Source organism: Nyctereutes procyonoides, unplaced genomic scaffold (assembly GCF_905146905.1).
Source record: "Nyctereutes procyonoides isolate TBG_1078 unplaced genomic scaffold, NYPRO_anot_genome, whole genome shotgun sequence".
NCBI lineage: Eukaryota > Metazoa > Chordata > Mammalia > Carnivora > Canidae > Nyctereutes > Nyctereutes procyonoides.
The window spans coordinates 29,391,564-29,415,593 of NW_026575049.1; the positions used below are offsets into that span (position 1 = coordinate 29,391,564).

A 24,030-nucleotide genomic window follows, 5' to 3' on the forward strand; every position below is an offset into this window, starting at 1 on the left:
TGTCATCATACTCAAATCTTCAGCTGAATCATCAGACCAGAAAACCCTTTGAATTAATTTAGCATCTATATGACACTACATAGCATTTACATAATTTCATTTCTACCCCTTGCATTGTAATTAGAAGGTAAGGACTTAGAAACTGAGCTCACAGTCATTGCCCAGGAGCTTAGGGTCTAGAGACCGGCCAGACAACACAAGGTGAGGCGCCAGGGACAAGGGTACACTTGGGTCAGTTTCACCAGGAAGCTTCGTTTGGCCACACCTCCTTATTAGGAGGGGTGCCCTCCTGTGCTGCCACAGTACACAGTCTCTCAGCAGCATCCCGTACATTGCCTCTCCCTGCCCCCAGACCTGCTCAGTCTCTTGCTCTTAGGATACTCCCTGTTGCCCTCCTGCACACTGGAAGTTCTCTCTTAGTTCCCTTTGCTGATTCCTATCTCTGTGTTCAGTTTTTTTTTTTAATTTTTAAATTTATTTTAAAGATTTATTTATTTGGGAGAGAGAGCTTGCAGGAGCAGCAAGAGAGGCAGAGGGAGATGGAGGATCTCAAGCAGACTCCCCACTGAGCACAGAGCCTGATATGGGGCTCAATACCAGGGCCCTGGGATCATGACCCAAGCTGAAGGCATACTGAGCCACCCAAGCTCCCCTCTGTTCAGTATTTAGATGTTACAGCACTCCAGGCCTGGGTCATTAGGAACCCCCCTCCTCTGTCTGTATAATTCTACTACTAAATTCACCTTGCTACTCATGCAAAACCTAGGAGTCTTCTCCATTTCCTTCATCTCCACACCCAGTGCATTTGCGAATCCAGTAACTGTAACTCGAATTCATTCTTTCCCTTCGGCTCTTCTCTTTATCTTGGTACTCTGACTGGATGGTGTACATGCTTAACAGCTTAGCTATCCTGCCAGATTTCTTGGGTTTGAGTAGGGTCCTGCTTAGTGGCGTGACTATATTTAACCTCTTTCCTGCATTGGCTTGCTCAGTGACAACAAATACATATCTGCACCTGGCAAAGAACGACAGCGGTGCCTGCCTCTGCTGGCCACTAGGAGATTTAAAAGAGTTGAATTCATGTACATTATCATTGTCGTCATCTCCACCGTAGTCCAGACCTCATGGCTTATTTCTCGTGTAACTGCTGCCTGCCTGACTATCCCTTCCCCACACAACAGCCGACTTAGTGTTCTGTCTTCTCAAATAATGGTACTTCCTGCTTAACTCTAATGATTCCCTTACATATTTACAATAAAATCCAAACCCTGTACTTCGTTTACTAATCCCTGGCCCTAGCCTACCTCTTTGACTTTGTCTCTTATACTAACTTGCTAAAATAAAAGAAATGTTGGGGCGCCTGGGTGGCTCAGTCGGTTAAGCATCTGCCTTTGGCTCAAGTCATGATCTCAGGGTCCTGAAATCGAGCCCGTCGTCAGGCTCCCTGCTCAATGGAGAGCCTACTTCTCCCTCTGCCTCTCCCCCTGCTTGTGTTCCCTCTCTCTTTCTCTCTCAAATAAATATAATCTTAAAAAAAAAAAAAAAGAAATGTCAAAAATCAACCAGTAGGTATATATCACATATGTATCAACACACAGGAAGTCATATTGTCTGTGCGATTGCATGGTCTATCTCCAAAGATAAAAATGTTCTGTGCTCTTGATAGAAAGATCTGTGTCTGGTTTTTAGATTTCTTTTTGCTCTTCCTGTTTCAGATTATCAGGAGAGCTTATCCAGCCTTTAAAACATTTGATATGATTTACTTCCCAATAAAGAGCCTTATAGTAGAAGCTTGTGTTGCATAAGGATGGATTTAACCTTCAAATACTTTCCATTTTCTTTTATTAGATATTAGACCACAAAGAAATCCATTCTTTCCTTGAAAACACGTTATCTTTTCAATATTGATCAGTTATATATAGAAGCACATAATTTTATACTTCATGAGTAATGGGCTTCAGACCATTTATTAAGAAGGTGTAAGCATGATGGGTAACAGATGAGGATTCCATAGTGTTTGTTCCAGAATCATGAATATATCGGCTATCTTGGCTGCATTTCTAAATCACCTTCAAAGGATTATAAACCCATAGACTTACCAGAACAACTGTGGAAAGAAGGAATAAAATGTAAATCTGAGGTTTTATCAAGTATATTAATTACTAAAGCTATTTCTTTACTAGCTAATTTTTCTAGTTTTATTTTTATTTGTCCTTTTTCTTTGTTTATTTCTATGTTCTATTTCACATCAAATCAATCTTGGTAATTTCTAGGAATTTTCTTTTTCATCTGAATCATCTATTTTGTTGGTATAAAGTTATTTATAATTTCATATAATCCTTTTTAATTTTTATAAGGTCTGTAGTGATAACCCCTCTTTTATTCTTGATTTTGCTAATTGTGCCTTCTCTTTTTTTCTCTTGGTCAGTCTAGCTAAGGTTTATTAATTTTGTACATCTTTCAAAAGTCAGCTTTTGATTTCATTGATTTTTTTTAATGTGTTGTTTTTCTGTTATGTATTTCATTGATTGCCATTCTGATCTTTATTATTTCCTTCCTTCTTCTAGCTTTGAGTTTGATTTGGTCTTAATTTTTTTTTTTTTTAGCCTCTTCAGTTGCAGCCTTAGATCATTGATTTTAGATTTTTTTTTTCTTCCTGATATGTGTTTAAAGCTATACATTTCCCCTTAAGTTTCCTATAAAATGTGATATATTTTATTTTTGTTTTCATTCAAGATATTTTTAAATTTTTCCTTATGATTTTTCTTTGACCCTGGGTTACGTACAAGTGTGTTTCTTAATTTCCAAATGTTTGAGGATTTCTCAACTTCTCTTGATTTATAATTTAATCCCATTGTGGAAAGAGAACATGTTTTGTGTGGTTCAATTTTTTAAAACTGAGACTTGTTGAAGATTACATCTTCAACTTATAACTGATGCACACATTTGCTGCTTACTTGCAGGGGCACACGTGTATGTGTGTCTTACTCTGGTAAAATACTGTAGCTTTGGTCTAATATATATTCATTCCTCACCATCCTTTGTACTGTTATTGCCATCTGTATATTCATGCAAGATCCAGTTGTATGTTTTTTACCAGAGACACACCTTGGATTCAAAGAGTTTGAGATAAAAAGAAGGAAAAAGATGTCATACAAAACAGTAATCATGAGAGACCTGAAGTGATTATATTAATAGCAGAAAATAGATAAGACAAGTATTGATAGAGATAAATGTATATTAGAAATGCAACAATACAGTATTGTAATTTTTACTTTAAAGAATCTTATATTTTTTCTTCTGTTCACTAAATTGGAGAATTTCTGTTAACATCTCTTTCAGTTCACTCACTCTTGTTCTGCCACATTGCATCAGCTGTTGAGCCCATCTAGTGAATTTATTTCAGCCATTGTACTTTCCAACTCTAGAATTCCCATTTGTGATTTATGTTTCTCTATTGAGATTCCTTGTCATCATATTTCTTTCATTTCTCTGAATACATGTGTAATTGATATTTTGACGTCACCTGCTGAATCCAACATCCAGGCCCACTCAAGAGTCTATTTCTAGTTACTGTTTGTTTTCTTGAGACTGGGTCACACTGTCCTGTTTCTTTACAGGTCTTGTAACTTTTTAATAAACTGGACATTTTTGTAATACATTTCAGCAACTCTGAAGTGGTTTTTTGTTTGTTTTTTTGAGCAGTGTTGGTGTGTGTTTGTGTGTATGTTTTAAGTAATTTGCTTGAGCTTAAACTGTGGAATGTGGTGTGCAGCCACTGCTGTTTCTATACAAAATCTTAGCGATTTTCCCTCTCCTTTTTACTCTTTAGCCTGGCTAGGTGTTATCCCTGTGTCACCCTAGCTCCGTGGTCAGCCAGTGATTTGGGCGGAAGTTGTGTTTAAAAAGCACCTCAAGCTTGTAAAGCTTCCCACCCTCTTGTGTTTGTGGGTTTGGAAGTAAGTTCAGAGTTTAGCTGGTTCTCAGGTCCACTTGGCTTTTTCTCTCTGTTGGGCTCTCTCATGTCTCCCTTCCTCATGCTTGTATTTTCATAGTCAGCCACAGATGTGAGGAGAGCATAGCTAACTCCTCCGTGACTCTCATTTCCAGGATCTCCCCTTCATGTTGCTGGCTGCTCCACCACTCACCTCAGTCAGACCCACAAGATCAAGAAAGAAGAACTATATTTCCCATTAGGGCCTACCAGACTTGCCACTTTTGGCCAACAGGACTCTGAGTTTTCTACTCCTTCACTCCACCACTGCCCCAGTGCTCCAAATTGAGTTTACCCCTTCTGGTAGCACAGCTACTAGTTCTCATGGCCCTGACCCTGTCCTGGTAAAAACTAAGTTCTCTCCCACAGAACTGAGGGAAGGGATGTTGGGCAGGGATGAGATGGTGGGTTGGAGCAGCTACTGGCAGTGTATGTGGCCTCTTGCTGGTCTTACCTTAAGCTCTAGCAATTTTTCAAGAAATTTCTTATGTTGATTGATTTCCAGAACGTGAAATGACTGTCAGGCAGTTTTTGTCCGGCTTTCTTACTGTGGTCTTGTTTTGGGGAAAGGGGTTACAGGCCCATTCACACTGTTAGAGCCAGCAGTGCCCTCGCTGACTCTTGATGTAGCGCTTACTGTACAGCTCCTCACCACACCTCTCTTCCCCATGGCCCATTTCTCTTTCTGCTTGTTTTCTCTTCCTGCCACCATCTTCCATTATTTCAGATGCCCAAATTCTAGGTTAATGGTAGTGTGAAGGGCAAGTTCTCTTCCTTAACATAAATATATATGGTGAAGACTTATATTCTTCATCCCTATTAGAAACTATTCACTACAGGGCAGCCCTGGTGGCTCAGAGGTTTGGCACCACCTTCGGCCCAGGGTGTGATCCTGGAGACCCGGGATCGAGTCCCACGTCGGGTTCCCTGCGTGGGGCCTGCTTCTCCCTCTGCCTGTGTCTCTGCCTCTCTCTGTGTGTCTCTCATTAATAAATAAATAAAATATTAAAAAAAAAAGAAAAGAAACTATTCACTACATAATTTTGCATTATATTGACCAATTTGAGTTCCTAAAAAAATACTAAAATAAAATTAGGAAACCATGTGTATGGATTGGGATTTATTGGTGCTGAGGAGAAAAATGGAAAATCCTTTGAGCTATGTCTACCAACCGAGATGGCACACGTTCTGTAATTTTAGGAAGTTGCTAACCACAAAATGGGAAATTATTAGGAGGCTCTGGTTGGAGATGCTTCTTACATGTTTAAGTGTACTTTAAATGGGAGTGTGAATTCACTGCTCTTAAGCCATTTACTTTTGGAAGTTGTGAATGTGTGGGTGTTCTGGAGGACGAGAGACAGACTGAGCAGTAGAACAGTACATCAAAGAACTTAGGTTTGACAATATTACAGATTATTTTGTTAAACTTTTACTATCTACTAATATGTTCTTAAAATGGATCCGGTAATTACTGTGACCAATTAAATTCAGAAGTTTGATCGGAAGCATTGTTATTTATAAAGAAATGATACCTCATAAACTAGTCTTTTGTGTATATGAGGGTTTTACAGTCGGGGAATTCAGAGTCCATTCTCTCCATTTTGCCACGTGGACTCCCCAAGTTCTAGTTCATCTTTGCATTCTCTGACTTATTACAGTGCCTGGCACTTAATAGTTACTCAGTAACTATTTCTCTGGCGGTCAGGAGTGTTTAAAGGAGACAAGGTATACCATGGAAGGTCTGAGGAGGGAGAAGCTGAGGCTTCTAAGCGCAGGTGGCATCGAACTCGTCCTCGTATTAAGTGGTTTGGAATTGGAACATGATGGGAAGAATTGAGAAAGTCATTTCTCAAAGCAGAATTAGAGAGATGGGCAATATCAAAGTGTCTGAATAAAAGCATGTGTTTCTGTTAGGCTGAAGCTTGGGGTGTTTGGTGGATACATAAGGAAATAATGATGTGAGAAAAGTCGCTCGAGTACAAATTGGGAAGAGCATTTGAATGCCTAGTTGAGAAATGACTATTGAAGGTTTTTGAGCAAGGAAATGGAATTGAACAAAACTGTGCTTCCAGACCAATCTGTGACATATACCAGCTGAGGGGAGAGGCAGGGAAACCAGTTAGGAAAGAATCTTAGGAGGTTCTGAACTAGGGGGCTGCAGTGGTTATGTAGAGGAGGGATGAATGGAAGAGAAATTGCCAAGGTGTAGAATCCATAGAATTTGACAGCTGATTAAATGAGTAAAATAAGGAGAGCAGAGCCAAAGACTGTGTCCTCCTCAGTGCAAGAACTGTATCTTGAATAAATCCTTTCACCTCTCAAACTTCAGATTCCTCATCTGTCACATGAAGCCAACAGTGTCTACCTGACAAGATTGTATTGAAAGGAAATTAGAAATGTTTTGGAGATTACTGATTTGAATAGTCCTTTAATTGCTTTTTTAAAAAAAGATTTTATTTATTTATTTAGAAAGAGAGTGCGCATACAGCTTGGGAGAGACAGGGAGAGAGAAGAGAATCTCAAGCAGACTCCCCACTGACTGAGCACAGAGCCCAACTCAGGCACGATCTCATGTCTTTCAGCCAACAACCTGGGCCAAAACCAAGAGCTAGTTGGACACTTAACCAACTGAGCTACCAGAAGTCCCTTTAATTGCTTTTTTAAAACTATCTTTTAAAATCAGTTGTCTCCTGATGTCCTTGATTTGTGTTTTTTTTATTGCTGTGAGCCAGTTATACTGTAATGGAGATTTTGTTTTATGTTGAATAGTCCCATCTTGTGTGAGAGAACCAAAAAAAGGAACTTCTACAAAAATGATAAATAAGCAATGAAATCTGGAATTTTATTTCTAAAATGTATTTCAGAAATTGATTTTCACGTTGAGCTTAGAAGCTTCTTGTACCCTTAAGACAAGAGCCTGTTTTGACAGTCAGTTTGTCCCATACTGTGCATTAGCAAAGAGCTAGCAGTCAGGGTTCCCCACCCCCCCACAGAGGCCTGATTACCCCTGCGCCTGCCTGTAGAGAAGAAAGGACCTCAGTTGCTGTATGTTTAGATACTCTTCTGAACCCTGGCAGGTGTAAGTGACTGAAGTATTTGAAGTAGACAAGCTTTGGTGAGTAATCTTCAGATAAGGTTTGTGTTTTATATACATATTCTACCTATCTAGTAGATTCTACTTTCCCTGAGGGCAGGAGTTACCACTTGTCCTCTTATTACTCCCATTGGCATATAATGATGTTTAATAAGTGTTTTTTGTGTGAAAAAAAGCTTGTAAATGTGGTTCATCATCTGTGCTTGGTTTTAATAGGAAATGTTAGTAACATCTTTTGAAGTATTTGAACAGAATTGTTGATGACTCTAAAGCAGAAATTGGAAGGCATAGCTGAAGAGGCCTGCCTTTACTGTCTTGATCAGCTGTGGACCTCCCCAGCGGTTGCCTTCAGGCACACCTCTGAATTAAAGATAACTAGGACTCCATGCTCTCCACCATCCTCAGTTTTTTCACTTTGTTGTGCACCCTTTCTCTGGAGTTGAAGCCAGCTTTTCTCTCCCTTCTCTATCAGATGATCAGTCTAACCATCCTCCATGAAATTACCCACTGACTCCCTTACTTGCAAGAGCCTTGTGGATTGATATCCCACTAAAACATAGCCAAGAAGTGACAGCCTGTATCATGGGTCTATTTGCCCAAGTGAGGATTTCTAAAACATGGCGGGTCCAACCTTTCACATGGTGTGTGTTGTGGGGCCATATTACCCTCAGCCTGCAGTGTGGACATCATTAGTATATCTATTTTTTTTTTATTTATTTATGATAGTCACACAGAGAGAGAGAGGCAGAGACATAGGCAGAGGGAGAAGCAGGCTCCATGCACTGGGAGCCCGACGTGGGATTCGATCCCGGGTCTCCAGGATCGCGCCCTGGGCCAAAGGCAGGCGCCAAACCGCTGCGCCACCCAGGGATCCCCAGTATATCTATTTCTAAGCCAGAATTAAGAAGGCCTGAGACACAGAGGAATTTTTTCATCTGACTATCCATTCTTCAAAGAGAGTCCCTCATTTTCCCTTCAGAGTAATAAAGGGGAAACAATGCTGAGCCTGCATAAACCATCCACACTTGTTAGATCTGTGAGCAAACTATAGGCGGGTCTGAAAGTGTGAGAGTTGCTGCAGAAAACCACACTCAGAGCCAGGCATGGAATTTTTTTTTTTAAGATTAAGTGATTGATTAATTGATTGATAAGAGAGAGTGTAAGCACACTAGTGGGCCTGAGTGGGGGTGGGGGGAGGGATAGAAAGAAGAGAGAGAGAAGCAGATTCCCTGCTGAGCATGGAGCCTGATATGGGCTTGATCCAAAGACCTGAATCAAAATCAAGAGTTGGATGCTCAACCAACTGAGCCACCTAGGCACCCCAGGCATGGATATTTTTTAAACAGAGAAAATTGCCTTTGGGTTCATGACACTCAAGACACCTTTCAGCATATTGTTAATATTGTTAGCCTCATTATTGCTGCTTCTCCCTTGCGTGTCTTCATTCATTTACTTTTATTTGCTTTTACTTACCTGCCCCCACCACCCCCCTTCTCTGCCACAAGCAACTACATCTAAACAGTGCTAGAAATGGTAATTTTGTGCTCTGCTGCTCCTTCCTGCTCTGCCCTGTTAGGACCAGGATAAAGAAGCACTAGTGATTAATTTAGGGATATGGTTTTTCTTAACCTGTCTAAAGAGTTGTGCAGTTTTCAAAAATATTTTGTACTACCTTTTGAAATCAGTAAACTGATTAGAATCACGGAGTTTTAAAGCTAAAATGGATTTTAGAAATCACCTTATGCCTTCCTTTTACAACAGAGGTCAACAGTTTTAAGTAACTTGAGCATGGAACGTTACAGCTAGCTAGTAACAGCTGGAACTCAGGAAATCTGTTTTCAGCCAGGTGCTTTTTTTCTGATTCCCCATGCAAATAATAAAAAATAAAAGACATCCACAGGGATGGTCTTCTTAGCTTCCATTGATTCTTTGTCTTTAAACCTAAGAACTCCACCTGGAATATATAAACAGATTTCTTTCATTCTAAAATGTACATTAAAATGTTAAAGAAGCATACAGTTAAGGATAAAGTGTTTTTTTTATTTTAAGATTTTATTTATTTATTCATGATAGTCACACAGAGAGAGACAGAGAGGCAGAGACAGGCAGGGGGAGAAGCAGGCTCCATGCAGGGAGCCCAACGTGGGATTCGATCCCGGGTCTCCAGGATCGCGCCCCGGGCCAAAGGCAGGCGCCAAACCGCTGCGCCACCCAGGGATCCCAAGGATAAAGTTTTTAATTGGGGTGATCTTCTGTATGTGTTTCACAGTTTTACGTTATATATAATTTTTCTATTTCTTACTCTTAAAAAATAAGTGACTTGCTATGGTTTTTGTTTCAGTGTGATATCAGTTTATGATGATATTACATATGCAAAGGATGCCTTTTGTAATGCCTTTTTATAGCACTTTGACCTGAGAAGATGGAACTAGACATTTTGTGAAAAAATTGAATTATTAGTTGGGGAAAAAAATGTTCATTTACATTTAAATGCCCAAACAGGGCTAGAGCCTCAGAATTTGGGTTATCATAACAGTATTCAAATACACAAAAGAAATGTATAAGCATCTTTTTAAATGTCTAAATCTAAAAGTAATTTTTCTTGACTAGTGAATTGTTCCACAGAGATGTAAATTCAATTTTCCATGCCCAAAAAATTGTCTAGTAGTGGCATTAGATAAAATAATATTCAGTATATCATAAGTGTTCCTACTAGTGTGTTCTTTCAGCAATGTGAAATACCCCGATTTCTTAGAAAATTATTTGATCATGTTAGGGCATTTACCCTTTAAGAAGGAATTCACATGATCTAATTCCACTAAGTTTTAATCCATCATGTACTCCATTATAAACATTTATAAAAATGCTTCAAATGCTAACAAACCTAGTTGGTGGGTCAACATAGGCTGTAGTTCCCCTCCCTTTTTTTCAATGCAATGTAAAATGACAATGAAAAGTATCCCAACCCGCTTTCTAAAATATTCAGGAAAAACTGACATTTGTTTTTTAAAGTTGTTTTAGAAGAAACGTTTTGTTATATAATATTGTGACTGTGGCTAGGGAGCTTGAGCCATAGAAATCAGATTGAGTTGGGTTTAGCTCCCAGCTCCTTTCTTTTGCTAATTGTGTAACCATCTGAAAATTATAACTCTAATGCTCATTTTCCTCATCTGTAAAAATGGTGATAATAGTTCCTAGCTGATAGGGTTGTTTTTGGATTACATAGGAAAATGAATAGCAAGTACTTAGGATAATGCCTGGCACATAGTAAAATGTCAGTAAACATTAGCTACAATACTGTTATTTTATAATTATTTCAAAGAAGGTGTCATAGGCAACCTTGATTTATAAAACAAAACAAACGAAAGGGCTGTCCAGTTCTGACTTCTCTTTTGCCATTTTCTTCCCTCACCTGCACAGCAGCTAGTGCCGTTAAGAGCCATCCCTTTATCAGTGAATTTTATAGCCTGCTCTACAAAAATAAATGAATGAATTACATACGTTTGGGGAAAAGGGTGAATTCTCTTCAGAATTCACAGGAAACCTGTTGACTTTGCTTAGTCCAGTATTTCCCAAATTTATTTAACCATGAAATCCTTTTTCTACAAAATGTCAGTTAACATCCTGTAGAACTGACGTTCTACCCATTGGAAGGTAATTGCTCTGTGATTTTTAAGTGCGGGCGCACAAACACACCTATCCTTTAGATGTGCTTAAAACTATTTTGGGAGTGATCTTCCTTCCCATTATATTTTCTTGGGAATAAACACATCACAGTTTTATTTTATACAATTTTGAGTAATTCAAATTTGAAATAGTATAATTCAGAAAAGTTAATGAAATTTCACTTTTGTGTGAATTTTTAACTGTTAATAAAATTCAACTGAGTAAATTACACAGGTCTTATTGGCTGTATTCAGTGATTCATGAATTGGGTTGCGTCCAATCTAAGCAGATAGAAAGGAGCTGGGAAGAGCTGTACAAGGCAAGAGATTTTGTAGGCAGAGGGAGCAGGAACAAGGAAGTTATACTGAACATTTGCTGATTGGTTAAAGCAAGGTTAATTTCCTTACATGGAGCAGAGGGAAGTCTTGGAGCCGGGTCAGGGACCTTGTGCTAAGCAAACAAGTTCTGATTGGTTGACCTGGCCCCTTGCGTTTCTGGGAGAGCCCAGCAAAGAAATATAGTTCAGCTTTGGTTTGCTGAACTGGGGCCTATTGGCATGAATGATGTCCTCTTGGACACAATCTAGTTCCTTTGACAGAACCAATGTGAATATTCCCCCAAGTGAAACCTTTGTTAATAATTGCCTAATTTCAAAGCTGTCTGAATTATATGGTGATTGACAAGACAGCTCTACTTTTAGCCATTAATAGAAATATATACTATCTTTTGATAAATTTAGTCTTGAATTTTGCAGTTTTCAGAACCATGTTCCTTAAACCATATGTGACTGACTTTGTAACATTGTTAAAATACCTGATTCATCCTATGAGGAGGAGCCTCTTTTTAAAAAAAAATATTTTATTCATTTATTCATGACAGACATAGAGAGAGAGAGGCAGAGACACAGGCAGAGGGAGAAGCAGGCTCCATGCAGGGAGCCTGACGTGGGACTCGATCTGGGTCTCCAGGATCACCCCCGAGGCTGAAGGCGGTACTAAACTGCTGGGCCACCAGGGCTGCCCCAAGGAGGATCCTCTTAAAACTTAACTGAAGACCAATCCCACCCCATCCAAAAGAAATTGAAACCAACTAGGAATCATACTTTTATTCTTAAAATGGTGATATCTTCAGGGGAAATGTTGCAGCATATCACACTTATGTGGCTTACCTCTGTAAGTAAGAGAGATTTATAAATTAAACTGTTCCTAATTTGGGAATAGATAATAGTGATATCAGATTGGTTTTTTTTTTCCTTTACTGTGCCAATAATTTGAAGTGAATAGACTTTTCAGCCCGTATCTGACTTTTATAAGTGGTCCAATCCACATACTCTATACAAATACAAGTAATTGTCTGTAGCTCTGCTTTTGTATAGTCATTAAACCAACTAGACATTCTTTGTGTTTTAATATTCTTTAGGGTTTAGAATCTAACATCCCAAAATACCTTTTCCTCTTTTTTTTTAATGTTTTATTTTGAAATAGACTTACAGGAAAGTGGCAAAAATAGTACAAAAAAATTTCTGTATCTCCTTCACTTAACTTCCCCTTATGTCAATACTTTACATAGATATGGTACAGTTTTCAAAAGCCAGGCAGTAGGAAGTGTTGGTACAATACTAGTAAGGCAAAATATAGACCTTATTCAAATTTTACCAGTTTTTCCACTAATGTCCCTTTTTTATGTTCTAAATCCAATTCAGGATTCCACGTTGCAGTTAGTTGTCATGTCTCCTTATTCCAAAATATTTTAATCATCTTCAGCTTATATCTGGAGTAGTAATTCCAGCTTCTGAAGAACAGAGAAAGGAAAAAACTTTGTATTAATAGACTTGCTGTTAGGTGATAACCATGTCTCATCTTCGAGGTCTCTGCTTATTCCACCGCAGCCTTTTATGTGTGCATTGGCTGAGGGAAGTAATGAAGGCTCTCATTCTTGAGATACAAAGGTTATTTTGAAAGCAAGCAATATTTGCCAAAATATTTTATACCTGTCAGCTCAAAACACACATGAGCTGTTACATGTGTACATATTGTATTAGAAGATTTTATCAAACATGAATTAGTTCCAGATTACTTTTGAATACACCCATCTATTTTTGCTTCCTCTAAAAATGCAGTAAGTAGTTTTTGTGTTTGTATGTTTTTAGGGCTATAAACCAATAAGAACAGGAGAATTAATAATTTTGGAAGCTGGAAAGCAGATGTCCCAATTAGTGACAAGCTTAGCAGACCTACACAAACTTCTAAGCCAGTTGTGAGAGAAATCTGAGAAATAATTCTATTTACACTACAAAAATTTTAGAAGTTTCAGAAACTGACAGCCCCAGGTAGAAGATGGGAAAATTCTCTGGAGAGCCTGGCTGACTGACTCAAGAGGAAAGACTTGGAAGATGGACATGTTAGGGGTCTCTCCAACAAACTGCTTACCTCACTGAACTGGAATAAGGCAAAATCCTCATGCCCTCCAACCCACCCATTCAGAACTACCAGTTTCTTAGCTACCCCACTTAATTCTTCATCTTAAGCAGACAGCCAAGGATAGTTAGATTCCTGAGGGAAACCCACAACATGCAAGATAGAGAACAAAAAGAAATTGGGAATAAAAGGAAACTTTTTCTTCGAAAAAACTACCAAAAACGATAATCCATAGCCTTAAAGAGATTACATCTAATAAACAAGAATGAAGTTTTTGTTTGTTTGTTTGTTTCCACTTATTCATTGGGAGACACAGAGAGGCAGAGACAGAGTGAGAAGCAGGCTCCCCACCGAGCAGGGAGCCTGGTAACCGGTCTTGATTCCAGGACCTGGGGATCTCGACCTGAGCCAAAGGCAGATGCTCAACCACTGAGCCCCAGGAATGAAATTTTTTAAAAGGGGTGGATTCAGTCTTTTTAAAAGACTGCTGGATTCAGAGAAGAAAAATGAACCTTGAAATTAAAAATATGGCAACAAAATGAAAAAACTTTGTGGGAGGGCTGAAGGATGAGATTGAAGAAGTAGAGGTCTGCAGTCTCTCTCTTTTTTTAAAAGATTTTATGTATTTATTTGAGAGAGAAAGCACAAGTGGTGAAGGGGAGGGGCAGAGGGAGAAGCAGGTTCCCTGGGAGCCCCACATGGGGCCATGACCTGAGCTGAAGGCAGATGCTCAACTCTGCAACCCACTGAGCCACCCAGGTGCCCCAATGTCTACGGTCTCTTATCCACAATTCTAAAATCCAAAAATGTTCTGAAAATCAGATGATTTTTCATAAGTTGGCAGCAAAACTCAAAACCTATATATATCTTTGTCACATTTATATGAATGCATATAAAGAAATATCACTGTCTCAAGTCTGATGGAGTTACATTATGGGTTTTACACCCATTATTACCTTCCTAAAATCCTAAAAATTCTGAATTCTGATATACATTGGCCCCAGAGTTTTCAGATAAGGAATTAAACACCCATTTTTCCAGAAAATCAAGTCAAAATCCAGAGAGAAGATAAAAGAGTTTAGAAAATTGGAGACCAGTCCAAAACATCCAATGTCTAATACAAATTCTGGAGAGAGAGACCAAATGTGTAGGGTGGGAATTATCAACAAAATAATTCAAGAAAGCTTCCCAGGACTGAAGGACTTTAATTTCCGACTTAAAAGAGACTGTAGAATTACCAGCAAAATAGATTAAAATAAACACATTAAGGCATATTGCTAGGAAATTTTAGAACACTGGACATATTGGACAGTCTCCAAACCAGAGAGAATGGTGGAAAACATTCTAAAGGAATTTTTTTCAACCTAGAATTATATACCCAAACTATCATTAGAATGGGTTCATTTAGTAGACATTTTCAGACATGAATCAAATTCTCACAAAATTTACTCTGCTGAATTAAATTTCTTCTTCCCATTCAGCCTCACAGAGGTGAAAATAAGAAATGAAGTCATCTCAGGAAACAAGAGAAAAAAGAAGTATTGAAGAAAATGGATAATCCATAAATCAAAATATTATTTCTGAATTTATCAAGAGATTCCTTATTATCTCATATTACATGTTAAATGTTACTGTGATAGAGACTTGGAAAGTAACACTCTGTCTCATATTGCCCAGAACTCTCTTTTAGACCATAACAGCATATTTGTTCACAGTCCATAGTTAAAATATTTAAATTGTTTCATAGAGAAGTCAAAATTAATTCATTTCATAGTTACAGGAATTTTAAAAGTTTGAGTTCATCAAACATTTTTAGTCCTCATTTCTAGAATGAGGCTTTGAGACTTGTAAATCTGATTTGCTCTTCAGTGTAAAGAGCCCTGGACTCCTCTGCAGTTGGGACAGATAGCCAGACCTCACTGGGGCAGTTGGGTTGTTTAAAGAGTAGATCTATAGGGACACCTACGTGGTTCAGTGGTTAAGCATCTGCCTTCAGCTCTGGGTGTGATCCCTGTCCAGGGATCAAGTCCCACATCAGGCTCCCTGCAAGGAGCCTACTTCTTCCTCTGCCTGTGTCCCTGCCTCTCTGTGTGTCTCTCATAAATAAGTAAAATCTTTAAAAAAAAAAAAAAAAGAGATCTATAGACGCTAGTACCAAGATTGTACCAGCAGTGTCACTGTCAGCCCTTGCCATAAACTCTCAGTGCACAGACTCCAGCCTCTTCTGTTTCATCTCCTGCCCAGTGAATAAATCAGGTCAGAAAAATGACCACAGAAGGGAAGAACAGAACCTTGGGAGGTTATTTATATGGTTGGTAATGTGGCTCAGTAGCTAACAATAGGAAATAAAGCAAACCAATGGTGTAGACTAATATTTTTCTCAGAACAAACAGTTCTGCTGTCCACTTTTCATAAAGTTATAGCGTAAAAACTTTTACTTACTATTTCTGTCTGATTTGTCTATTTCAACAAGTACAAGTAGTAGTTGATATTGAGGTACACTTAAAGTTGGGGATGTCAGATGGGGAAGTATCTCTTTTTTTTCTTTTTTAAGATTTTATTTATTTATTCATCAGAAAGAGAGAGGCAGAGACACAGGCAGAGGGAGCAACAGACTTCATGCCGGGACCCCAACGTGGGACTCGATCCCAGGTCTCCAGGATCACACCCCAGGCCGAAGGCGGCGCTAAACCGCTGAGCCACCAGGGCTGCCCGAAGTATCTCATTTAATTACATTCAATATATATTTCCTATTCCTATGTCCATTATGTACAGAAATCTGCTCCTCAGCCCCTTTGAGTATCAGTTTGATAACTGTCTGCTGTTTTCCTTTGAGTGCCTGTGTGCTTGCTTTTACCGGGTTTTCTTCCCCTTGCTTTTCCTCCCTGACCTGCTCCTCTTCCTTCAAGGTATAGAATATATGTCATTCTTGTATAGCTTTCTCTGTCCCTTACCCCCATGGCTGTTACAGCCCAGGGAAGGTCTTGCTCCTCCCAGTGAGCATCCTGAGAAAGTGGGATACACACATGTTCTCCCTTTCTTTTTTTTTTTTTTTTTTTTTTTAAGATGTCGTATATCCATTCATGAGAGGCAGAGACATAGGCAGAGGGAGAAGCAGACTCCCCGCGGGGAGCCTGATGCAGGACCCGATCCCAGGACCTCAACCACTGAGTCACGCAGGTGCCCCCTGTTTTTCTTTCTAAGGAGAAGGAGGAAGCTTGGGTGCCATGCCAGACAGGAGACCTAGCACATGAAAGTCAGCCACCTGGTTTTTAGTTCCTGCTCTGCCACTTAATATGTGACCTAGGGCACCTACTTAACCTCTCTGTGCCTTCTCTGCGCTTTACTTTCGGCCTCTGTCATTTGGGGTAATAATAGTGCCTATCTCATAGATTATTGTGAGGATTAGAAAAGATAATACATGTAGATTACAACATGACATAGTGGTTAAGAGCATGTACTGTACTCCTGTGTTTGAACCCCTGATCCAGGGATCCCTGGGTGGCGCAGCGGTTTAGCGCCTGCCTTTGGCCCAGGGTGCGATCCTGTAGACTCGGGATCGAATCCCACGTCGGGCTCCCGGTGCATGGAGCCTGCTTCTCCCTCTGCCTGTGTCTCTGCCTCTCTCTCTCTCTCTCTCTCTCTCTCTCTCTCTCTCTGTGACTATCATAAATAAATAAAAATTGAAAAAAAAAAATTGAACCCCTGATCCACTGCTTAGGCAATCCTTGTGGTTTTCAGATTCCTCATCTGAAAAGTGGGGTAAAAAATAGTACCTCCTACATTCTCATATTTTTGTTTTTCTTTTTTTTAAAGATTTTATTTATTTATGAGAGAGAGAGAGAGAGAGAGAGAGAGAGAGAGAGAGAGAGGCAGAGACACAGGCAGAGGGAGAAGCAGGCTCCATACAGGGACTCGATCCTGGGTCTCCGGGTCACGCCCCGAGCTGAAGGCAGACACTCAACCGCTGAGCCATCCAGGCATCCCCCTATAGTCTCATGTTTTAAAAAAAAAAAAAGTGCCTAGTCTTAGGGTTTGTTGCAAGAATTACATTAACTATAATACACAAAATGCGTAGGCCAGTGTCTGGCAAATAGTAAACACTAAGTGTTAATTGTTATTAAAAAGCTTACAGAAGGTCTGTCAGATAGTATGCACTCAAGAAATAGTTACTATGTAACAAATAATTCCCATTTTTTCAACAAAATTCTCTAAATGGAAAGCGGAAAGGATTTAAAGGTTTAAAGAGAAGAAAGCAAATTAAAGCCACAACATGGTGCCACTGCCTCCTGCCATAATAGTGACCATGAAAATGACAGTACTTAGAACAAATAGAACTCTTCCAGCTATTCACAATTGAGTGTAAGTTAGTATAGTCACTTGGGAAAACTGGCAATATCTATTAAGGCTAAATTTAGGTGTGTTCTTAATCCAGCAAATCCACTCCTACATGCATATGCACCCAATAGAAACGACTATTTGTGTGCACCAAAAGACAAGAATGTAGCAGGAATATTCATAGGAACATTATCCCTAATAGCCAAAAACTAGAAGCAGCTCCAGTAAGGCCTGTTTGTTTATAAAACAGAAGAAAAATACATGAATTATAATAGCATGTGTATGTGTATTATATAGACAATGCATAAAAGAAGACAAACACAGAAGAGTACATACTGTGTATAATTACTTTTCTTTCTTCTTTTTTTTTAAGTTCAAAAACAGCCAAACTAATCTATGGAGTCAGAAGTCAGCATAGTGGGGACCTTTTCACAAGGAGACAGTGACTAGGGTGCTCCTAGAGTTCTGTTGCTCCATCTAATTTGATAGTTACAAGGGTGTATTTTCTCTGCGAAAATTCATTCCTGCTTATGATTTCGGCATTTGTATCTATGTTCAACTGCAGTTGTAAAATATATATTAAATCAGAAGACTTGAGAATTTTGGAAATGATAATTTACCTTTTCAATTTGCCAAGTGTCCCTAGAATTAAAGACTTCATACTCTTAAAGAATGTAGGTGTTAAGGGACACCTAGCTGACTCCTTTGGAAGAGCCTGCAAACTCTTGATCTCGGAGTCTTAAGTTCAAGCCACACACTGGGTGTAGAGATAACTTAAAAAAAAAAAAAAAGTAAGTATTCACTACAAGGCAGAAAATTATCCAGTCTGGCTTCTATCCTTAAATTGTGTCTTCAGAGGCTTAGAAACTTGGAGTAACAAGTATGTTGGGCAACATACTTTGAAATAATCATCAGTTTTCATTTATCCTGCCACCTCATTATAGTATTACAGATTACATGAACTATGTATAAGTTATCTATAAAACTGTGGTTTGGAGCTAGAGTCAACCTTTATAACTTTTATCAGAGTGATGTGCTGATACCCTGTAGATCAGATCTAGTGACTTAAGGTTTGGTTGAAGAAATAGTTTTATGGGCTCCAGCTGTGAGATACAAGAGGCAAGTTTGAAGGTGCTTGAGTGAGCATTAGTTGTAATTGATGCTTACGCTTGTTGCTTATTGCTTTGGTGTCCATGATGCCATTTTAGTAACTTAGTGAGTTTCATCTTTGAATAGAATTTGCTTTGTTTGGTCTGCATTGTGCCCAGATTGATGATTGAAAACTTTACACTTTCACTGAACATTGCTTCATAGCTCTTCCCTTTTCTGCTATTTTTATATCATATGAATCATTGCACATTTAAGCCATCTGCAAGGCCTGAATGGAGTGAGATAAAAGCTGCCATCACTTAGATTGACACTTGAAAAGCTAGCATTCATCCCGAGTTTATTCCTGATTATCCTTTATACTTTAAAGTCTCGAACTTCATTTCGAGATGGTTGGTAACGTCTCTGAGCCAAAAGTATTTGTGATTCACAGTTTTTTACTTGAACATTGGGTCAAAGGGAGGGGATCTGTTCTGCGTCACTCAGAAGAATCTGTTAGGAACACAGTTGTAACTCACTTGAGATGCTAAGAACAGTGAGTTCCACTCTTGGTTTATTTTTTATTATTTTTTAAAGATTTTATTTATTCATGAGAGGCAGAGACAAAGGCAGAGGGAGAAGCAGGCTCCATGCGGAGAGCCCAATGTGGGACTCGATCCCAGCTCTCCAGGATCACGCCCTAGGCCGAAGGTGGCACTAAACCGCTGAGCCCCCCGGGCTGCCTCCACTCTTGGTTTAATCAGCTCAGTGAGCCCTCCAGTTTGGCATGCACTTCGTAGGCAATACATAGGGTGAAAACATAGGGTTCCTAAATTGCCAGATGAATATTTCAAAATAAATGTGTGTTTGGAATACCTAGTATGTATCACACCTGTTAGATGTTTGTCAAAAGTATTTCTCAACATGGCAGCTTTTTTTTGAGGATTTAGGGGTAGGTGTGTGGAAATGCCTGCAGTGTTGCAAAAGAGATTGCACCCACACTTACATGTACCTTTCACTGCTGGTGTACACAGACCTAGCTTTTACATGACATGTTTACATGTCATCCAGTAGGCTGCCCAGAGCCCATAAAGCCTCTCCCAGCAGATTTTGTGAATAGGGTTTTGCTCTGGGCTGCAGGAGCCTGGGGTCCCGTGCTGACATCAGCTGGAATGACGTGGATGAGGAGGAGAGTGCCGATTGGTTTCTGAGTAAGAGCTCTTTCAGGTGGAAGCCCATTGTCATTAGGTGTCACCTCTTCATGAATATTAGGATACTTAGGTGACCTGAAGTCATAAACGCTGGAACTAATAGAGGGAATGAAACATGAAAAGATCTTCTTATTTCCTAAACTGATAGGCCAAAAATGCAGTGATCTGAACTATATACAATAGACTACATTTTCAAAATGGAAAGATCTCAAAAATGGAAAACTCCACTAAGAATCTAAGAATAATGGTACAAGTTTTATGTCTTCAGTTTTCATATCTCTTATACCTAGTGGTTTGCCATGTGGTCTTGGGCAAGTCACTTAGTATTTCTGTTTTATCCCACTTCACTAGTGTACTATAAAATTCACGAGACCCCAACTTTATAAACGGTAGCAATCTGAACACAGATAACATTTTTGGTTTTGGTTTTTTCCCCTTTGAAGGGACAACTAACTTTTGCTTAAATACACGCTGTTTGAGAATGATTGGGGTTGGGCGGGCATTAATTATTTTACATAATTCTTATGAAGTAATTGTGTTTATTTTTCGCTCAAAGTTGTCTGTCTCTTTGCCCAGCAGACAGAAGGGGGAGCACAGACAGATGGCCAGCAGTCACAGACACAAAGTAGTGAGAACTCAGAGAGCAAATCCACCCCTAAACGGCTGCATGTCTCTAATATTCCCTTCCGCTTCCGGGACCCTGACCTCCGACAGATGTTTGGGGTAAGTCTCTGGAGTCCTTTTGTGGGTTTTAGAGTGAAAATATAATCTAAAAATTTTTTTTTCAATTTATTTGAGAGAGTGAGCAAGCCGGGACAGAGACAGAGGGAGAGGGGGAAGTAGACTCCCCGCTGAGCAGGGAGCCCAACACTGAGCTCAATCCCAGGACCCTGGGATCATGAGTTGAGCCAAAGGCAGATGCTTAACCAATTGAACCACCCAGGTGCCCCTGAAAAAAAAATTTAATCCACCTGCTGTATTTAAATAAATCATTAGGATGTTAGGATAAGACTGCTGCACATAGGTTGAGAGACATCCTAAGGTAAATCAGTGTTTTCATCGGTCTTCAGGAGTTCCGTCACCTAGCGCTATCACTCCTATCATTCTGTCATTGCAGGTTCTCACATAACCAGGTGACCATGCAACCTGATTTGCCTGGAACCTGGGGCCACTTGAGACATGAGCCTTTCAGTCTAAAATCAGGACAAAGACAATAATCCTTCCCCTTTGGAGTGTTACAAGTTCAATGACCTAATGTTTGTGAAGCAGATGGTACTTTTGTTTTTACTTCCCTTATCATAACTCAACAGCGTCTCAAGACCAATATCTAAGATCAGGTGTAGGTGGTCAGTTTGCTACCTCTGATGTATGTTTCCAGCTTCAGTTTCCTCCCAAAATCATCATCATGAAAACAAAGCATAACAGCAAAGATTTAAGTTATTGGAATGTGAATGACTGCTGGAAATCTTACATATTTTCTGAGCTTATGTGTTGTCAGATTTCATTTGAGGGAACTCTTAACTTGAACTAGGAATAAGAGACCATGGTTTTTAAAAAAACTTCATTGCCATTGCTGTGTGGTGCTTTGTGAGGAAAGCAGGTGCCCCGCTTGAACTCCCGGTTGTGGCCACTTCGTGGCGACAAGATCCTGGAGCAAAGTTTTGTCCCTGACAGCTGAGCATCTGGGGGTATTTTCTATACCTAAGCCAAGGCCAGTGCTGAGATTTAATAATGTTCTTGGATTACTTGAAGAGCCTTTACACAGAAAACAGTAGCCAACTGTTCATCTCTACAGCAAAGAGAATAACAGAAAATATAAAGGGCAGCTTAAAGAATTGAGGTTATGTTTAAGAAGAAGCTTCCCAGGAATATGAGTTATTAGTTTCTCTACTGAATTATCAGAGATAATATGGAATCCTCATCTCTGGAGATCGGTGAAAATGGAGGACATTGTCATCTGCCAGAAGTGTGTTTTCTCTCAAATCAGAAAAATTGTGTCCATTGAAGATCTGCTTAGGCCAGTTATCAGGGATTTATTGAAATGTATTATGCCCTTCCTATAAGGCTGCTAAGTGCAAAAAAAAAAAAAAAAAGAAATAAAATTTTCCTTGTAAGGGATACCTGATAGGGTTGCTCTGTCCTTTTCTGCATGGTTAGTGTAACCTTGGAAGGACAGCAGCAGTGGTAAAGAGGAGAGATTCCATGCTTCATTTTATTAGCTGTGTAAAGTTGACAGATGGCTTCCTTCAGCCTCATTTTCCTTAACCAGCAAAGGAAGGCAGTCCTTACCGTAGCAGGACAGCATAAGGACAGCATTAGAAAATGTAAAAGGAAAACTCTTAAAACTCCATTCAAATCTCAGTTGTTTGGATAGGCATAGAAATAAAACTAAATGCCCTCCTACCTAAAATAAGACATTTTCCTCTTTCCTTTATTTCCTAATGTTCTGTTAAGTAATGAAACTGGAATCAAGCCCAGAAGTCTTACTCTAGAAAACTTGGACTCTTAGTACATGTTTTCTGAAAAAGATAGTAATGATTCAGCCCAGTGAGAAAGCAGGATTTGTTTTGCACTTTTCATTTTTTAGTTTTTTCACATTTCCCGAAGTCTGACTTGCAATCCAAGTGACATAGATAATTGGGCCTATGAGTCCAGTAGTCAGAAGGAAGTGGGGCCAAAAAGCTATCTGGAGATTAATGCACATTCCTTCAATTCAGTTCATCCACACATTGATTCTAACAGATGGTCTTGTCACCTTCTACATGCCTTTCCTCCGAATAACCACTGTGTTCAATGTATGCTCCTCTAGTCAGCTGTTGGACCTACCAACAGTTACTTAGGCTTCATATTTTCAGCTTATTTCCCAAATGTTAAAATATTTAATTACAAAACAAAGATATTACTTAAAATGTTCTTGATGTTCATTGCCAAAATATTAAAAGGGCAAATAAATGAAATCATGTGTAATGTCCTTGAATGTTTAAGTACAATGGAAAATGGCATGTAGTTTGTAGAAATGAGAACACAGATACATATTTATTGACTTGGCAAGCTGTTTATGGCATATTAAGTTTAAAAAAAAAAGTAATACTTAGAAATAATGTCCTTAACAATGTATGCCTTAGGAAATGCAGAGAAGGCTGTGTACCAGAATAAGATGGTATGTGTGCAGAGGATCGTCATTTTTTTGTTCCCTCTTTTCATTTTCATTTATCTGTATTTCCTGCCTTCCTTACAGTGAATATGATTTACTTTATAAATTAAAAAAAAAAGAGGGAGAAGCAAAACACAGCCTTCTATAGTGTATCTTTCTACTTCAGATTTGCTTCTTAAAAACTGGGACATTTAAGAAGGAGAAATTATTGGCTCATTAATGAGGGGAAATCAGAAACTGGTATTGGGGACTACCAACAAGTAGAAACAGGAAAATTGAATAAGTAGTTAAAAGGAAAAAAAAAAAACTACTCATTTTTCAGGAGAAAATAAAGTATGTGGATAAGAAGCTGACCCTGAATAAATGTTTTTATTTTTGTCTCTGCAGCAGTTTGGCAAAATCCTAGATGTAGAAATTATCTTTAATGAACGTGGCTCTAAGGTAAGCTCCATCTCAGTATTAAGGGTGTCTGGTTTCCTTTTAGTTTTAAGTAGTAGTAATCAGAAAACTTAAAGCTGTTTTTCAAGCCTGCAAAAAGTATCCTCCCTTACCTGGCTTGGTTCAGATTATCTCTAAAAATAAGTAACCACATGGCCAGACTTTATCCTAGTACTTAGTTTGGGGGAGAGAGGGGTAGGCTTGGAAGCAAGAGAAGTGTGATGGGGGAGATCCAGAGCAGGAGACGCCTGCCCTTTATCAAACTGAAATTGCCCTCACCTCATTTTAAAGGGGAAGAGAGAAGACTCAAGTGAATTTCTATGAGAATTCTGTTGTGAATTGTACCAGAACAATTCAGCTTTTAACAATCAGACTCTGAAATGACATACTTAGAACAAATTTAGTACTTTGATCCTTCAGTTGACTCTCTTTCTCTTTTGGATAAACTTGACGAGGCATAAATACAGGGAGTAGTGACTCAGGAATTCACTGTAAGCTGATGCCTTCCTTCGAGTCCTACCCAGACTTCCCAGTCAAAACCTGGGTACCTCTTCTAGGATACCTCTTCCTTCGAGTCCTACCCAGACTGGCAAGCTTCAGAATGTAGAATCCCTTCAATTACAAATAGTGAG

The 24,030-nt window shown here is 39.1% G+C and overlaps 1 protein-coding gene across 13 annotated transcripts in view; it reads left to right on the top strand.

Moving 5' to 3' along the window:
- The window catches only part of RBFOX2 (RNA binding fox-1 homolog 2), a 274,668-nt gene that overhangs the window by 213,788 nt on the left and 36,850 nt on the right, over nt 1–24,030 (top strand). For 10 of the 13 annotated variants that reach the window (XR_008664953.1, XM_055329184.1, XM_055329187.1 and 7 more), the window contains 2 exons: nt 20,383–20,529; nt 23,348–23,401. Coding sequence is in view for 12 of the 13 variants with exons in the window: in XM_055329184.1 (XP_055185159.1) it covers nt 20,383–20,529; nt 23,348–23,401 (201 nt within the window). In the remaining variant the exon portion in view is untranslated. The remainder of the gene's footprint in view (nt 1–20,382; nt 20,530–23,347; nt 23,402–24,030) is intronic. The other 3 variants (XM_055329185.1, XM_055329190.1, XM_055329191.1) reach the window with 1 other exon arrangement.